This window comes from Syngnathus floridae, chromosome 22 (genome assembly GCF_059516105.1).
Source record: "Syngnathus floridae isolate MCC-2025c chromosome 22, RoL_Sflo_1.0, whole genome shotgun sequence".
Classification (NCBI taxonomy): Eukaryota; Metazoa; Chordata; class Actinopteri; order Syngnathiformes; family Syngnathidae; genus Syngnathus; species Syngnathus floridae.
In genome coordinates, this window is record NC_142434.1 from 2,067,049 (window position 1) to 2,083,847 (window position 16,799).

The 16,799-nt window shown below is 43.6% G+C and overlaps 1 protein-coding gene across 5 annotated transcripts in view; it reads right to left on the reverse strand.

The window, feature by feature from the left end:
• Window positions 1-6,236: 6,236 nt before the first annotated feature.
• Window positions 6,237-16,799, reverse strand: part of foxp2 (forkhead box P2) — a 62,583-nt gene continuing 52,020 nt past the window's right edge. For 3 of the 5 annotated variants that reach the window (XM_088367055.1, XM_088367053.1, XM_088367054.1), the window contains 8 exons: window positions 15,985-16,068; window positions 14,263-14,473; window positions 13,739-13,842; window positions 13,509-13,610; window positions 12,358-12,479; window positions 12,212-12,281; window positions 11,583-11,878; window positions 6,237-9,170 (listed from right to left, as the gene is read on the reverse strand). In XM_088367055.1, the coding sequence (XP_088223181.1) occupies window positions 9,026-9,170; window positions 11,583-11,878; window positions 12,212-12,281; window positions 12,358-12,479; window positions 13,509-13,610; window positions 13,739-13,842; window positions 14,263-14,473; window positions 15,985-16,068 (1,134 nt within the window). In that variant the 3' untranslated portion in view covers window positions 6,237-9,025. The remainder of the gene's footprint in view (window positions 9,171-11,582; window positions 11,879-12,211; window positions 12,282-12,357; window positions 12,480-13,508; window positions 13,611-13,738; window positions 13,843-14,262; window positions 14,474-15,984; window positions 16,069-16,799) is intronic. The other 2 variants (XM_088367057.1, XM_088367056.1) reach the window with 1 other exon arrangement.

Genomic DNA, 16,799 nt, shown 5'->3' on the forward strand with positions numbered 1-16,799 from the left:
AAGTTGCAATTACCAAATGACCTTATCCAAACTTGTGAGGGGAAAACAATCGCATCATATGTGCTGTGCATCTTGTGGTTAAACGCGCCCTTAGAAATGTCACGAGTAATCCTCGCAGAATTAGCCAACGGATGGCGGGGGAAGACACGCACGGAAACAAGAAAAGGAGGCTTTGGTAAATCTCTCATCAAAGTTGTCTAATTATGTTAATCAAAGAATTCTCAAAATGTCAGAGTTGCTGAGAGACGAGAGGGGAGGGGGGGAGATTTGGAGAGGGCGCACATTAAATGATGGATTTTACCCTGGCTCTCGACCCGGGCACAATACTGATAATAATTAATTAAAGTTGGACATGCAGAGTGACTTGAATCACACTCTGATTATCCAGAATTAATTTGTTGCCGGATAAATATTACAAAATGTACTCATTCAGTGCCAGATATTAACTGGCAGTTGAAAATAGATTTTGTTGTGGATGGCATTAAAAACAATCAAGCTGTTTATTGTGTTTGTGATAATTAGATCTGTAACAGCGGGAGCCTCGGCAGCCTCTGATTCCTTAATTTGATACAACGCTGTGCGCTCTGTGCGTTCAGCCTCATGGGGAGGAAGCGTCGATCTATCTAATCTAATTCCAACACTTAATTCAAAACTCCAGGGGACCCGCTCGCTAAGTGTTGACTATTAAATTAATATTGTTGTTTGTTTCTCCATAAACGCCCGAGCGATTGTGTGAACAATTGAAAAGATGCACAGCAGAGTGAGCTTTGATTAACATATTTACAATTAGAAACTCAGGAGAGTTTATTTTTGCAACTAGTGCAACTTTTTTTGATTGGTCTAAGCACAAAAAAATCTCCTTTTAGTTCCAAAATAGTTTCTCGGTTTACATGTGACCTCATCAAATCCAGACGTGTGATTAATTCTCGTAACTCGTTGGGAATGGGGGGAAAAAAAGAAAACATTACAAACCATTTGCATGTCATTAGCAAAATGTAAAGCCACGCACACTTCTCCCCCCCCCCCCCCCCCCTCCCATCCTCAGGGTTTCCAGCCTTATAAATATATTTCAATATATAAATATCATGAATACGTTAATTGCTATCACCCTCAAAAGGCAACGGCGTTCTCTTGGGAGCGCCCACACCTGGATGCCCAAAAACCAAAAGCAACTTTGGCCTCTTGTAAAAACTTCACCCGGCTCATAAAAAACACCCCTCTCGCTAACAATCGTCCGTTTCACATCTCGACGGGCCAAAAGCGATGACATCAGCGTGTTGAAGCAAACGGACGGAGACATTTTTGAAGTGCTTTAAAACGAGCTTTCAACGGCACACTTCCAAAAGTCTCCTCGCCGGTTCTCCGTTTTGACACAGTCGGCCAAATTTGCATTACAAAAAATTGAAAAAAAAATGCACGGGTGTCAAAAAAAAAAAAAAGCTTCAAGCTAATAGAATGTAAATCACTTGCAAAGTTGCTGGTGAGTGACGTGATGACAGCGGGACAAAATGAAGGAACATGTGGAACAAATGGAGAGAGGGAATAAAAGAAAGGGCAAGAAGGGCGGGGGGGAGTGGAGAACTGCTTTTTGACCTCGCTTTGACCTTTTGGGAGAGCTTAGTCGCCAGCTGGCTTGGATTTCCATTCCATTAGAATAGCTGAGTTCGCTTCTCGGATAGAAATTGAGCGTACGGGAGAAAAAAAAATATTCCAAAATATGTCATCCGCTCCAACATCTGCTGGTGAGCAACTTGTTGCGGCGTCACGCTGAGCCGCGGCGTCCCTCCTAGCCAATTAACAGCCAAATCAACCCAAACAGATTTCCGATTGATAAATCTTTAATGATACGAGGGATTTTACACAAGGCGCATGCTTGACGCTGCTAATTTAAAGCAAATAGCGCTGCCTTGATTAAAAATTCCCAAGGCACGTCGCGGGAGAAGATAAATGTTTGAATAATTTATCATATTTAATTGACACCACTTGGATGTTGTAAACAGAAATGTTTTGATGTTCATAATGAAATTTGACATGAGATTTTTTTTTGCTTCCAAGAAAGGAATTCTAGATAGCGGGAAAGAGGTGATTAATTTTTTTTTGTCCAATCAACATGTCATGCTTATCTACCCAGGGCGATCATTTATGCTAGCATGCTATATTAGCGCCTGGTCTAAATACTTGACATGAAAGCACAAACATGTAAAGCACACGAGGAGACGTCAGCATAACACAACGGCGGCCCAAAGTTGCCCAGACTGCCGGGAGGAAAGTAATTGCCGCCGTTTGTTTCCGCTAACATCCTTTCCTTTATCTACTGCCATGACAATAAGGCTCAAAGTAGTGGAAAAGCAAAAATAATAATAGGCCGGCATTGCAACGTAAGCGTCGCCGTTGCCTGACAGAGCATCGCTTTCACATCAAAAAGACATTCCGGCATCTCTCGCAATCAATAAACATGCGTAGCGAGGTAATCAGGAAGTGCCGCCATATTGGCTTGACAACATATCAAAGCAAATGCTCCCAGGCAACGGCGCTAACGCTAACAAGCATTTTGTTAGCACGTTACTGACATTAGCGGATGAAGGCCCTTGGCAAAGCTCTGCCTACAATTGTTCCTCTTTGGTGGAACAAAAACGCTGCAGTGATCCATTTTGATGATAGATGGCCACGTTGCGTCCAATTGGATTCAAAGAAATAATAAATCATCGGCAAAATCGAACCCATCTATGCTAACTATTATTCCCGATTTATTCCTGGAGTGCATTAGGGGTGATTTGATACGTATCTCGATGAACCGCACGATTCAAGCGAAACTGATTTTTCAAATCAATAATAATAATATCAATAATAATAATTAATAAATATTATTATTTGCACAGTTTTCACTCAATTTCGATGTTTTGCCGATCTTGAAAGAAGATAACGGGAATGGATTCTCCAGGTACCAGGTGTACGGCGAAGGAGAAGATAGACGAAAGAAAGGAGGCGATGGACGAGAAGAGGAAAATTAAAAAAAAAGGAAAAAAAATCTCATCCACATAATTTCCAGCCTGCAGGCGCAGAAATGCAAATGACAGATCAAAGAGGTTGGGAATGGAAAGGATGGAGATTGGGGACGGGTGTGGGGGGGGGGGTATGATCAAACCGGGGTTATATATGTAGGTTGAGGATGTGAGGTACACATGTTGGAAGCAGGTAATGGAGCTGACCTGGATGTAAACACGGTCAAAATTATCAACCACATCTCTCGCCACTTTCGCCAAAGTTTGGAAACCATTGCGTCCACCATCATTGTAAATGTTTGGGGACTATTTTGAAGCAATTATTTATTCACGCCGGCGGCCAAGTGGCGAGAGGGTTGAGACGCACTTAAAAAGTCAGCACGGAAGGTGAGGCCTCTCATTAATGGCTAATTAATGTCTGTCTCCCCATTATTGTCTAATTAATCATTGATGTGGCTGTCACGCACCAACTTTGTATGGGTTGCCACGGACACTTCATTAGGTACACCTAGATTTATGACCTGGGGTCAAATTAGCCTCAGTTGGATTCAATGCAGTGAAAAAAAAAATGTTAGTAGACACGACACAATCGCATTCCAAGTATTTTCTATATTCTGTCACAGATATTTGTATTTTATTTCCACCTCCCGGTTTTTTTTTGGCACCACGCACCTGCTTTGTAATCGTATTTCTCCGCGGCAGAATTAGCATGTATATTTAATGCGGCGTCTTTTCTTCTTTTTCGCTCCTCTCTGTCTTTGCTACTTTTTAAATGTTGATGAGTGATGAGGGGAGGAAGACGAGGAGGTGGGCTGCCTTCTCCTTGCATGTCTGGCGGATATGCCACGGCGGCGCTAATAAATGACAGCTGATTTATGCGTCTGTATTCTTTTATTTATTACAAAAAAAATAGCAAGCGGGCTGATTTCTGATATTAATAATACAAGTGGATCCACTTTGATTAGACTCGTGCGGGGAGCTGTGCATATTCAGCATTACAATTAAAGCCTCTGATGTGAAATAGGAATGACACGCTAATGAAGCGAGCTAGCGAGCCTGAACCGCGACTGTCCAACAGCATTACGGCCCATCTCGGATGAAGAGTAATTATACGAGGAACACTGAAACGTCATTAAAAATCTTCAGTAAGTGATTTAACCCACCGTTCCTCGCTAATGCTACATTCCTCTTTTCTTCGTCGCCAAACCGCCGCCAGGATCAACTCCCGGGGTTTAAATAAAGCAAAGCTCTGCTTGAAGAAGTTCTGCCAACACTTGGCTCCTTTAAAACAAACATATTGAAGGGTTTGAGACAAAGAGCTAATTTAATTGCACGACCCGGCGTCTGTGCTGGAAGCAGGTAATTGAAATCATCCCATTAAGAAATTCCATTATGAATTGGTGATGAAGGCTACATTGATTAGCGTGGATTAAAGATGGTGGTCGGACATTTATTTTCCCTCTAGTTCCTGCATCACCTCAGACAAGAGAAAGTATTGTTCTTAAGTAATCATTCAGGTAAAGTACTAATTGGCTACTAGTCCCACAGGGATCAATACTCGGCCTTCTACGGTTTGAACATTCTTCTGCTTGGTGATGTCATACTGATGAATATGTTTATATGTCCTTGGAAATATATAAAATGATATCACTTGTATAAAATGAAATAATTCATTTGACGAAAACGTGCGTCACAGTCGAAGGGGCGGGGGGGGGGGGGGGGGTCAACTGACACAAAAAGTCTCCTTCCCCCCAAGTGAATCCGAGCGGCAGTGCCTCGGAGCTATGCAATTATTTTTTGCACTGTTTCCAAAATCAACTTGAGAGCATTGAAAATTATTTAAGACGCGCTTCTCAGGCACCGCAATTATAATAATTATGATCTCAATTAGCGTCGCCATTGCCGCTGGACTATTTAGCGGGCAATTTGGCAGCCTGGGGGGGGAACCCGACACGCATCGTCGGGTCACAATTGGGGAAGTGAGCAAAAAAAAAGTCGGTACTCTTTAATCAATAAAGTGCAAAATGAGAGACGTCTCGCGTGTTGACACTTCATCGAAATGGATTCAATGAGGATGCGCTAGCTAATTTCGCAGCGCGAACCAGTTCCAAGAGTGAGTGAAAGAAAAGTCTGAAAAGAAATATCGCGCATTCTTTATTCCGCTCAGTATACTCGACTGCCACAGTACATTACAAGCTCCTTTCTCCAAGCGTGCCGTTCATGTGGAAAAGGCCTGCCTCGCCAACTAGCCTTTCTTTTATTCATCGCACTGTAAATAACTCCACTTTATGAAAAGCAGCCAGTGTGACTCACAGATACCTCTCTAACCACAAGCCATTATTATTTCATGCTCTCTGAGAGGCGGGCCAGGAGCCGCTGGCGCGCTTTCATGCCTCTGATGTTGTGTCGTACACAGGCGGCGGCCCTTGTTGCGCTCCGTATGCCATCCCTCACTTGAATTCACAAACACTTGCCGCTCGCTGCATAAATAGCACGAGGAGACAGGAGGCGCCGCTAATGCTCCGGAACGCCGTTGGCGAGGAGATAACGGGTAGGGGGGGAAAAAAAAAAAAACGAGTGTTGTTTTGCGAAGTCTCTCGGGAGATCACATGGGTGGGGAGTGGCGGGGTTACGATGTTCCGGAGCACCCTTTGGAACGCCCGCTAATGGGCGACCCCGTTGGTCATGGTGGGTTCCCGTTTGAATGGCAATGAGGGTTCCGTGACCGACAAGGTGCGGCGGGCGCGCGCCTGTTAGCCTGTTAGCGCCTTTGACCTCTCAACGGCCATCAATCCCAGCAGCCAATTTCATTTTAGCTGACAAGTCGATGGAAGGAAATTACAAGATGTTTTTTTTTTCTTCTTTGGAGTAATTCCCAAATGGGATTTAAAGACTTATTAAAATATATATTTTTAAAGAGATGGTTAGCTATTAACCACTACTTATTTGTCACTCTTAATTAAAAATGACCAAAACTTTTTTTTTGTTAATATCACTTGATTTTCAGGACTTAATTTTTTTTTCTTTAATTACGACTTGAATTGCGAAAAAAAAAAGTGAATTCGAACAAGTAATTATTTTGGGATTAAATTATGAATTTTTGAACATTGAAATATTCTCAAAAGAAAAATAATATTACAATATGTCCATTTTTTTGCTCACTTTCTTTCCTCCCTTTCCAGAATAAAAGCCAATAAATGAAGCCATTATAATGCTGGAGGTAGTCAAGGTTGCTTTTTAAATTCCAACTTTTGGTCCTTTATTTTATTCAGCAGTGAAATGCCATGAAATACAGAAAATAATGACGTTACAATTCTCCACCATGACCTTCTAACGTCAGAGAACCTTTTTATATGGACACAGTACACAGTCATGAAAAGTATCAAAAAAGTAGCTGAATCTCATCAAGAAAGAAAAAAAAAAATCTTTTTTTCTTCTCACCAATGACATAAACATGTTCGCTACAGTCCCAATTGACCTTATAAGTAGGCGGAGCATATTCCCAATTATTAGGATAGCAGTAGAAAGGATACATGACTCAACTGCCGGACATAATGCTTCATAAAGTATGCACAGAGGTACAAGCAATAAATACACACGTTAGGTTTAAAGCCTTACAGCTACGCAAAGCAGATGCAGAAAAAAAAAAAAAAAAAAAAGTTTGCTACTCGTAGCCAGCCGTGAGAGTGAATCGGTACAAATTCCGGTAAAAGAAACACGGATTGGAATCTTTAGAAAAAAGTATGGGTCCACCGATTAATTGTTTTTTTCTTCTTCTTCTTTACATAAGTATGCACAGTTATCAAAATACAGACAAAATCAAACCCCAGAAAATCCAGACAATCCTAAAATCTAGTGGAGGAGCAACTTCTGGAGGTCTTTCTGGTATTATGTGCAAGCAACTATTTTAGACTTTTTTTTTTTTCCGTTTGAATTTATACAAAACCCATGCAAATCTACAGGTAATATGCATTCTTCCCCAAAGTGTGAGGTAATGCATTTGTTTATATGTATCGCTAGGCCAACCCCGCCGCCATATTCCAGTCTCATTCTTAGCTCTTGTTCTGTCCGACAAATGATTCTTTTTTTTTTTGTTATTTGACATGCATGTTTAAAACACAATATTCCCTTACAGGTAATCTATACATCAGCACTCTACAAATGTTTGAGGACAACCTATTACAATGCAAATCTTCAAGGGGGGGGTGTCGACGTTGTTGTGATGAGCAGAGGTAGAAGGTTTTTTTTTTTTTTTTTCCAAAGCCTTTTTTTGTGTTGTTTTGGGGGAAGGAGTGTGGGAGAACCCTTTTTGAAAGTTTTTTTTATTTGGTGTGGTTAGATTAAGTTAGCAGGCCTCTCGCAAAGTGGAAATGGTGCTGAAAGCTAAATGCTCGCTAGCTTGGTTTGCAGCTTGGATCCGCTTTGGTCGGCACGGTACCGATGTGCCGGATCTTTGACTTTTTTTTTTTTTCCCACCCTATTGAAATGCTAGCAGATTGCAAACTACCGTTTGATGGCATCTCATGAGAATTGGATTAGAAAAATGGCACGATATTTTTTCACTGGTTGAAAAACCACACTGTAAAAATATAAAATAAAAAGTTGAGTGAACTAAAAATAGCTTTTACAATGTTGCCATAACTCAAATTATTATTTTAGCGTAAAAAAAACATTTTTTGTGTTTTTTACAGTGCAGTTTTACACCTTTTATGTTTGTTTTTTAACAGCGGAGGCAGAATTTTGTGTAACTTTGGTTTTCTGACAACAGCAATGAGCGTTTTTATTAAAGCAATAACACTTTCAACGGGACAAATTGTAAGCAAATCCATCCTACAGAAAAGATCGATAGCAAACATAGCTTCCCTTTCCGACATGGCTATTATTAGCATTATTATTAATTATTAGTTTGCTCGTCATGTGCTAACCAAGCCACATCCACTTGAATACTATTTGGCTTTGCTAGATATTTTTTTTGTCATGTTTGGTTCGTCTGTGGTTTCCGGTCGTGACGTTAACAGTGCCATTTAGAACGATATATATATATTCACCAGCTTGAATAAAAAAAAAATAATAATAAATTGGGACGGGAAACACAATGGGCTCATGATTCTGCACAAATGTTTTGGTTATGATCCACTTTGACATTTAGCTCCTCTCTGGCCTGCAGCTTTTTGTTATGTTTTTATTAAATTGGTTTGAAACAGACGTGCTAGAAGATCTCCATGGAGAGGCCTTGAAAGGAAACAATCCCAGAGGTTAGTCGAAGGTAGTTTTTGCAGAAGGAAAAAAAGCTTCTTCTTGGTCCGAGCAGCTTGAGTTTGGCGTCTTGTGTCAATAAGCTAGCTAGCGTGGGCTTTGGTTTCTAGCTGTTGCCTGTGACTGCTTGCAGGTCGACAAAGCTTTCAGAAAGTCAAAGGAAAGACGGTGAGTGGAATTTTTTTTTTTCTTCAAATTTCATCCCTTTTTTTTTTCTGAATGTAACAACTCTCGGTTTTGGCAGTTGTTGCCATCGAGCGAATGGCATTTACAGTTGACGTGTGGAAATGGATGGGGGAAAAAAATAGTCGCGACGTACAAGCGGTGACACAACAGACTCGAGTTGAACCAGCAATCGTCTCTAGACATCAACAACTACTGCGGCTCGGCTTATTCACAAACAAAATGGTCCTTTTTTTTATTCTTTTTGGCAGAATATGACGGAATTTGCTCATTTGTGTCCTCCCTCCTTATATCCATCCATCCATCCATGAGTCCTTGCAGTGGCCACGCCATCTTAGATTTTTTTTTTGTTGTCCTTTTCCCGGCATCTCATGCCTGACATGTTAGCGATTCCAAAGGGCTTCAGGAAGGAGTTCCTTTGGAGCGTCCGGATGCATGCTCAATAAATAGTCCCAGTGGCGAGAATGAAAGAGAGAGAGAAAGAGCGAGGGGAGGGCGAAAGAGAGGAAACAGGGAGTGGTTCTTTTCCAAGTCTGGCCTTGGAGGGGGGGGGGGGAAGCAAACTAAATGGTAGAAAATAAAAATCACTCCAGGTCTTCCGATAAGTTCCCTTCCTCCAGCTCCCGGTCGTCGTCCAGCTCCGGACTGTGATTGGCCGTCGTCACCAGTGACATGGGGCAATCTTCGTCGTCCATGCTGGGAGGCTCCTCCTTGACGTGCACGGACGGCCTGTGACACAAGCAGATTTTATTTTTTCTTTTCCGGTAAACACGGGCGGCATGCATTATCCAGCATGCGAGCGTGTTGTTTTTTCGCCAGACGCTAATTTGACACGATGCCCCGCGTGGGCCGAAGACGGGCTGCGATGCCTCAGACATGTTTGGCATTTAAGAGTTTACTGATGACACCAGGTTGAAATACATGAAAAGGGGAGGGTGGAGCGGAAAGGAGAGGGGTTGGGAAAAAAAACAGGCCACATGATAAATAATGGAGAATTTCTCATCCCTAAGCCCCCCGGAGCAAAGGCAGAGGAGAGGCTTTTTTATCTAGTTAATAGAAAGCGCAGCCGCTCGTTAATATGCAGGGGCTGCGCGTGTCGCTCCTCAAGAGGGGGGAAAAAAAAAAAAAAACGCAGCGAGGTTCTGCCATTAATCAACTTCAGCCCTGGCAGTTGGCTCGGACGCCATGATACATGTTTTTAACTCCAAATGGACGAACATCTCGGCTCGATAAGCGGTGGAAGGGGCGGAGGGGCGACAAACAGCCCCGGCGTTGGTCGTCGAACAAGAATAATAATGCTGTCACGCACAAACAAGGTAGAACATGATCTGAGGCCTGAGTCGGTCGGGGAAGAGGGGTTGGTGCCACCATGATAAATCTGACAAAAGCTAATTATTTCTGACACATCGGATGCATCAGAAAATCCCCTCAGACTCCAAGAGAGGAGGTGGAGGTGGGAAAGAGGGGAGGGAGGGGGGAGGAGGAGGAGTTGGGCTTATCAAGCAGGAGTACATTAGGACTTGTCTCATGGCTTCTCTCCTGGGCGGCCCTTGTCACATCCAAGGAGGGGGTGTTGCCATTTGAAATTTGAAAAGAATCCTAAAAGGTACAGATGATTGTGGGAATTAATATTACCACGCCAAAGATGGCTGATTCTGCTGTGATGTCATCGAAGGCTGATGTTGCTGTGTAAAAGTGCTAATATTCAGCTAATCCAGAAATTGGTACTGCAACTGCTTTTAAAATTAGCCGTTTTTTGCTGTTAGCATTTTTGTTTTTGCATTTCTTTAAACATGACCATTGGCTGCATTTACAGAAAAGGAACCTTGGAGCTCAAATTGCCCGACGTTAAGCGGCGCCGCTTCTTTACGCAAATCCCTCAGGGTGGACGTTGACAGCTAGCATGTCCCGGGGCCATTTTGGTTAGCGGGAGAGCCCATAGCGTGAACCTTTAGGCGCTAAAGGGGAAGCCGAGGTTTGTCTAATTGTCCGAGCAGGGTGTCCTCTCTCGAGAAAGGCCTTTAAGAGGCCATGTACGATTTAGTTTAGCGCTGGGGGCCACTCCATTATTTAAAAGAGATCCTGGAAGAGACGGCGGTGAAAAACACATTTCTTCCATTTTGAGGTTCCGGTGGCAGTACACACGGCGGTCGGGAAAAAAAAAATAACATCAATTCCATTCTGTTATTAAAAGTTAAATGACTTGAGGGAGCGGGGCAAGGCGGCAGATTTGGCCCACTTAAGACTCCATTTCAGAGCGAGGCTAGTAAACATATTCACGTGTGGACGTCTGGTGGGACGAAACAAGCGCAAAGTGCATCTTTTGTCCATTACGTACGACGAGAATGTCATGTGACTCGGCCAGTGAGCACTGATGGACATGCGCGTTATGTGTGGCATGTGAATCGGAAATAAATCAAAGTTTTGTTTCTCGCTAGCAGCGCCATTAAAGAGGAGAGTGGTTTGTTGTCAAATATATATTTTTTTACCTGTTGTTGAATATTAATGGGCAGCTAAACTCCATGAAAACACCACTGGGTCTAAAATAATCCACACAGTGTCAAAAAAACACTGACCCAACTTTTGCTTTATTTTTTTAACCCAAAAATTGGGTCATATGAATAACCCATAAAAAAAAAAGTGGCCACAAAAAGTGGATCGCCTACAATTTTTTTTTGTGGGCTCTTCACTTTTGGCCACAAACTTTTTTTTGTGGGTTATTTATTTGACCCAATTTTTGGGTTGAGTGAATGACAAAAAAATATATATTTTTAAACCCAATTTGGGTCATTTTTTTTCTACCCGACTATTTAAGAGTGCCTTTAAGTCTGGGGCTCACAAATGAGAAATAATGGGGATGATATATGTAACCTTGCCCCAGGGTCATGACATCATAAAAAAAAGCAGTGGTAGCCTACCGTGGGTTAAATATCAAGCAATTAAACCAACAAAGGGCAGAAGGATACAAAGTGGGCGATTGAACACGTCTTAGACAGCCTCTCAAAGTCGTAAAAATGTGCCAAGTGTGTGTCATGCAAATTTGACAATAATTGGACCGTTAAAAGCATGAGTGGCCCTTGATGGCTGTCGGTCTACACAGCGGCTGGTACTTTTTGGATTTTGAAATTTGAAAGAACCTACATGTGTCCCGGCGGGGAGTAACCGGGGCTGCCGTGTCCGTTGGTGTCCAGGTGATCCAGCGAGCCGTTCAGGTCGTCGTGGGCCGACTGCAAGAGGGTGGGGGGGCTACAGCTCAGCGTGCCGGGCGGGCTGATGCCCAGCAGGCCTGGTGGGCTGCCGCCGAGAAGGCCCGGTGGACTCCCGCCCATCAGTCCGGACGGGTCGCCGCCCAGGAGGCCGTGGCAGCCGCCCATGGAGCCGCTGTTCATTAGCCCCGGGGTCCCCAATAGAGGCAGGGTGGTCTCTGCCAGGGCGGCCTATGTCCAGATTGAAAAAATATAATTTAGTACCGTTTTGCACAAAAAAAAAATTGGTCACTTTGATTAGGTCAGAGGTTAAAAAGGGTCACGATGAATAAATAATGCAGATGCCCTTGAAAAGTCCAAATAATAAAAACTCTCGGACACTTTCACCTGGCATTAAAGTTAGATGCGGTGATTTAATTTTTAATTTTTTTTTTTGCCACGAGAAACACAATGGAGTCAAATCAGTTTTGACAGACTGGATAAATATTCATGCGCACACTCGGATCTTTAGAACTCAAAGGGGGAAACGAAGTGGACCGAGTGGAGTCCTGGTTCGGTTTTTACCTGTAGGCTGGCGTTTAGTGCCGATCCGTATCCGAGACTTGAGGGCAGGTTCTTGACAAGTGACGGGCTTCTAAAAAGATGGCGGACAAATTGCAGTCAGTCGGCAGAGAAACAAAAGTATTGGGACATTCCTGAATCGTGCCTACCCTGTAATCTTCTGCGAGCGGCGTTTTTGGTACTCCACCTCGTCCACCGTCCACACGGCGCCTTTTACGTTTTCCACGCGCACAAAGCACTTGTGCAAGCTCAGATTATGGCGCACGGCGTTCTGCGGGGTCACACAGCCAATTTTTTTTTTACATTTTCACTATTCCAGCCATTACTGTAAATGCCACCGATGATTTTATTCATCACAAAGCACGGCGCGTCAAAATAATTACAAGCGTAATTAAAACATGCTCAAACAATAAGCAAGGCTTTTAATATGCCTGCCTGTAATATTTAGCGTCTCCCTTGCCTTGGTGCTCTTTCACCATGAAGAAGAAAAAAAAAACTCATAAGCAGATCTCGCATCTGACCTGAAAATCCCTGGATTTGATTGATCTTAATGCCCATGGCTCTGAATATGATCATTTTAATATTAATGAGCAAATGAGCAGTTTTATTATGCATGCTATATAGTTAGAACTAATAAGCTTCTGGATGAGAGGAGAAGAAGAGCGGGATGTGTGTGTGTGTGAGAGAAAAGCAGATATTAAACTACCTTTCATTCCTTCCTTTTTTTTCCCCTAAACAAATTCTCTCCGTCACGCTGGCAAAAAAAGGCGTGTAAACGGACGACCTCGGTTCCAAGGCGGGAAACGCTCGCCCCCCCCCCTCCCTGTCGCTCATTTGCATCCCAAATCTAAATTAATTCACTTTCGGCGCCTCGGCCTGCATGCTGATACGGGATGGACTTTTTTTTTTCCTCTCAATAAAGTTGCAGCGAGTCATTTACAAACTAAATAAAGAGTTCCTCCTCCATGACAGGCCGTACGAGGTTTGACCTCCACTCTGCCCCCCCCCTCCCCTCACTCTCCCGCTTAACGGCCATCTTTCTTCTTAATTAATCAATGATATGCAGAGGCGAGGCGGCTTCGAGAAGGAGGTGGGAGGGGGTGGAGTGGGTGTCTGGCTCAACAAAAGGTGCTGATGATGGAGTGGCTGCCGTATAATTAGCGCGTCGGAGCCCTCTCCACGCCGAGCCATTAATTGCGCTCGATGGAGAGGAGGGGGGAAAATAAATAAATAAAAGATCTGAGAGATGTTGTCGTCGGGATGGAAGAGGAGGAAGTGTGTCGGGGTTTTTTTTCCGTACCTTCCAAGTGGCGGCGTTGCGTCTGAAGTAGGCGAACGTGCGCGTGAACCAGCTGTAGATTTCATTAAGCGTTAACTGCATGTCGGACGAGTCCATGATAGCCTGGAATGAGATGACATCAAATAATGCTTTTGCTAACGACATCCCGAGCGAGAGTGAAGGGGGGGCGTGATTCATGCCGCAATTAATTTAAATCTAATCAAGCAAAGTTAATTTATTTCCCCACTCACCTGTCTTATAAGGGTTGCATAAGTAAACGGCGGCCTGACGTCGGCGTTCTTATAAAACTCGTAGTTTGGGGCAATCTCTGGAAAAATAAATACTGTGTCACCACCTGAAATAATTGGTAAATTTTTATTCCTCCAGGTATTACATCAGCATTCATCAAATTAAAAAGGGTGGGAGGGGGGCAGAAAAGGGGAGGGGGGGCACATCAAATCAGCATTTTCCATGTCTAACAAAATGCATTTTTAATTAATGTCTCTCGCGAGAGATCTTAAACACTAATAAATCCATAAAATGAGATCGGCGCCGTTCGTTAGCCGCGCGTTGCATAATTGATGCCACTTAAACACAGCCCGTAAATACAAACATCAAAGACGGAATATTTCCAATGCAAAAAAAAAAAATCACAAATGCAATAAATATTCTATTTACTAGGCCGTTATTTGAACTTAATTAACACTAGTGTAATATTTATGCACAGTCTATTTCCATATCAAGTGATTCGACGCCGCTGTGTAGTTGGACCTACCCGACGAAAGCGGCATGGAGTATTTTTCCGAGTGGCGTCGGCGCATGGCTCCCATGCTGGGTACGTTGGCCCCGCCTAGAACCGAAGGGACCTGGGGCATGGCCGCCATTGGGGTGATGGGGGCCGTGGGCGTGGTGGGCGTTTGCGATAAGTTAGGCGGCGACGCCGACGGCAGGTTCTTGGACATGGTGACGCTGGAGACCAAGTTGAGCTGGAAGGTAGAAAATGTCACTCATTCAGTGCCATTGACGGTTATAGACGTCAAAGATATTAACTGGCTTATAAAAGATTTTTTTGCCAAGTAAATTCGAACATGTCGAGTCATTCCATGTCTTTCGAAGATCCGCCGCGCTCCCCCCCCCACCCTTGACGCAGCTGTGTTTCCTCTAACGAGACTCGCGGAGACTCGCCGGGCCATCTCGGCTAATTACGAGCGCCAAATTGTATCACGCGATTTCTAATTAGAGCACGCTGTTCGAGATTAGCCAACGATCAGCCTCCGTGTTATCGGGCGCCATCTCGTTTTATCTCTCTGTTGATCGCTTCTTTACGACAGATGGAAAAATCCGCCTGCACGTTTCATGTTTATTCAAAACCACGCCAGGAAAGACCGAGGGGGAGGGGGCGAGTAAAACGGGAGACGCCATGCCGTCCCCAAAAGTATCTTCATATGTCAGTCATTGGTGAGTATGAGGCCACTTGCCCCGTCTTCGCTAATTGTCCATCTTTTGGCTCCAAATCTCATGCGAGAACCTTCAGCCAAGTGGAAAAACGCCGGCGTGACCTTTCGGTGCTAATTTCAGCCGGCGAATGGTAATGACATCGTTACATATTCAAAGCAAATTGCCTTAATTGTGAGGTGACAAGTGGGGACGTATCGGGAGTTTGGCGTTGACTTTAAAAAAATGGCAGGCAGGGAGGGGAGGGGCCGAGGGAGCGAGAGGGTATCGCTCGGGCCCATTTGTGTTGATAAATAGGAGAAAATGTCAAGTTGGAAATATTCCGGATAGCTGTCAGGACTTGCAGATAATTAAGTAGCCACTTGGCTCTAATGAGCATAGAAAAGTTGGAGAGGTTAAAGATTTTTATTGATTCAAAACTAAGTCCACTAAATGAGTTGAATTTTTTTTTTATTATTTTAAGAATTTATTTTTACTGAGGGAAGCCTAAAACGAGGACCTCCATGATTCCGACCCCACCTCCTTTTCTTCAACACCATCAAATGCAATTAGCTGCTCTTTCATGCTTCTTTTATGTAACGCAATACTTCATTAACATCATTCATTCATATTCAACACCGATTAGAAGCAGTTTTTGGAGAAAAGACAGACTCATATAAAGGGGGCGTTTGATTCTTGACGGAATTATCCCAACCATTATGCTATCTCCATTCAAGCAGATTTCTTTCAACGTGGAGGCCTGACAATATTTGTCAAATAAATCTATCATTTTAGAAACTGATCAGAATTCAGCGTCAAGCCTCAGCTATCATTTTCCCGCTGTTTGTTGCTAAAATAACAGAGCCAAGACGGGCTCAATCATCCAGCCAACAGGTTGTTTTGGCCCATTATAGCTATCACGGAGAAATAACCCCCGGACGAGGTTCGGCCATCTAATACACTTCCAAACTTATTGTCCAGAAGCCGGTGATACAAATCCCATTACATCTTCATCTAAAAAAAAAAAAAAACTCATCGTGTTTACCGAGCAATATGCACTCACTGGTTTGGGAGATGACTTGGGTTCGGAGGGCCGCATGTGCAAGTGGGTCATCATGGCCTGAAGACGCTCGCGTTCTTTCGAAAGCTGTTAAAAGACACGAGATGAAAGATGGAATTAAATACAAAAAGTGAAGAAACGCACGGGGATGGTGTCAAGAGGTCAGGCGAGAAAATCAAAAATAGCGTTTGGTTTTCTTTGTCAATAGATTTAGGTCACGAGTAACGAGGCGGGCTTAAAATTCCGAGAGGTGACGGTGTGAGATGGACCGGGTCCGGTTAGCGGCCCCCGAGCCTCGGTGAACTATCATCAATCTAAACGGACCCCGGGAGTGACAGGGACCAGACCTCGAGGAAAGCTTCATAAAAATACAAGTCCTCATTAGCAGTGATGGATGTTGAGGAACCCGAACGACGCTTCCATTTTGTAAACACCGTCAATTATTCCGTATTTGAACGTACCGGCTTGTTTTGGGGGGGAAAAAAAAGCCAAAGACGAGCAGATGTCAGCGGCGCCGAGCAATAATGTCGCTCAATCAGCGCTCTCATTATCTCGCCAGCATGACTTCTTAATAAGGTCACGCTCCACCTACTGAAAATAGTTCCCTCCTTTTGAGCGTTCTTCAGGTGCAAAGTGCAGTTAATTAACACGGCAGACTGGGAGAGACGCGCTCGCTATTAATTGGAAAGAAAAAAGCAAAGCGGAAGGGGGAAAATAAAGCGCACGCTTAATTCAATTAAAAGAGCCATAATGGTTTTCGCTGCCAGGCCCGAGGATCTCATTGTTTGGTGGCTTTGTTTAACTCGGCAGGTCCCGCT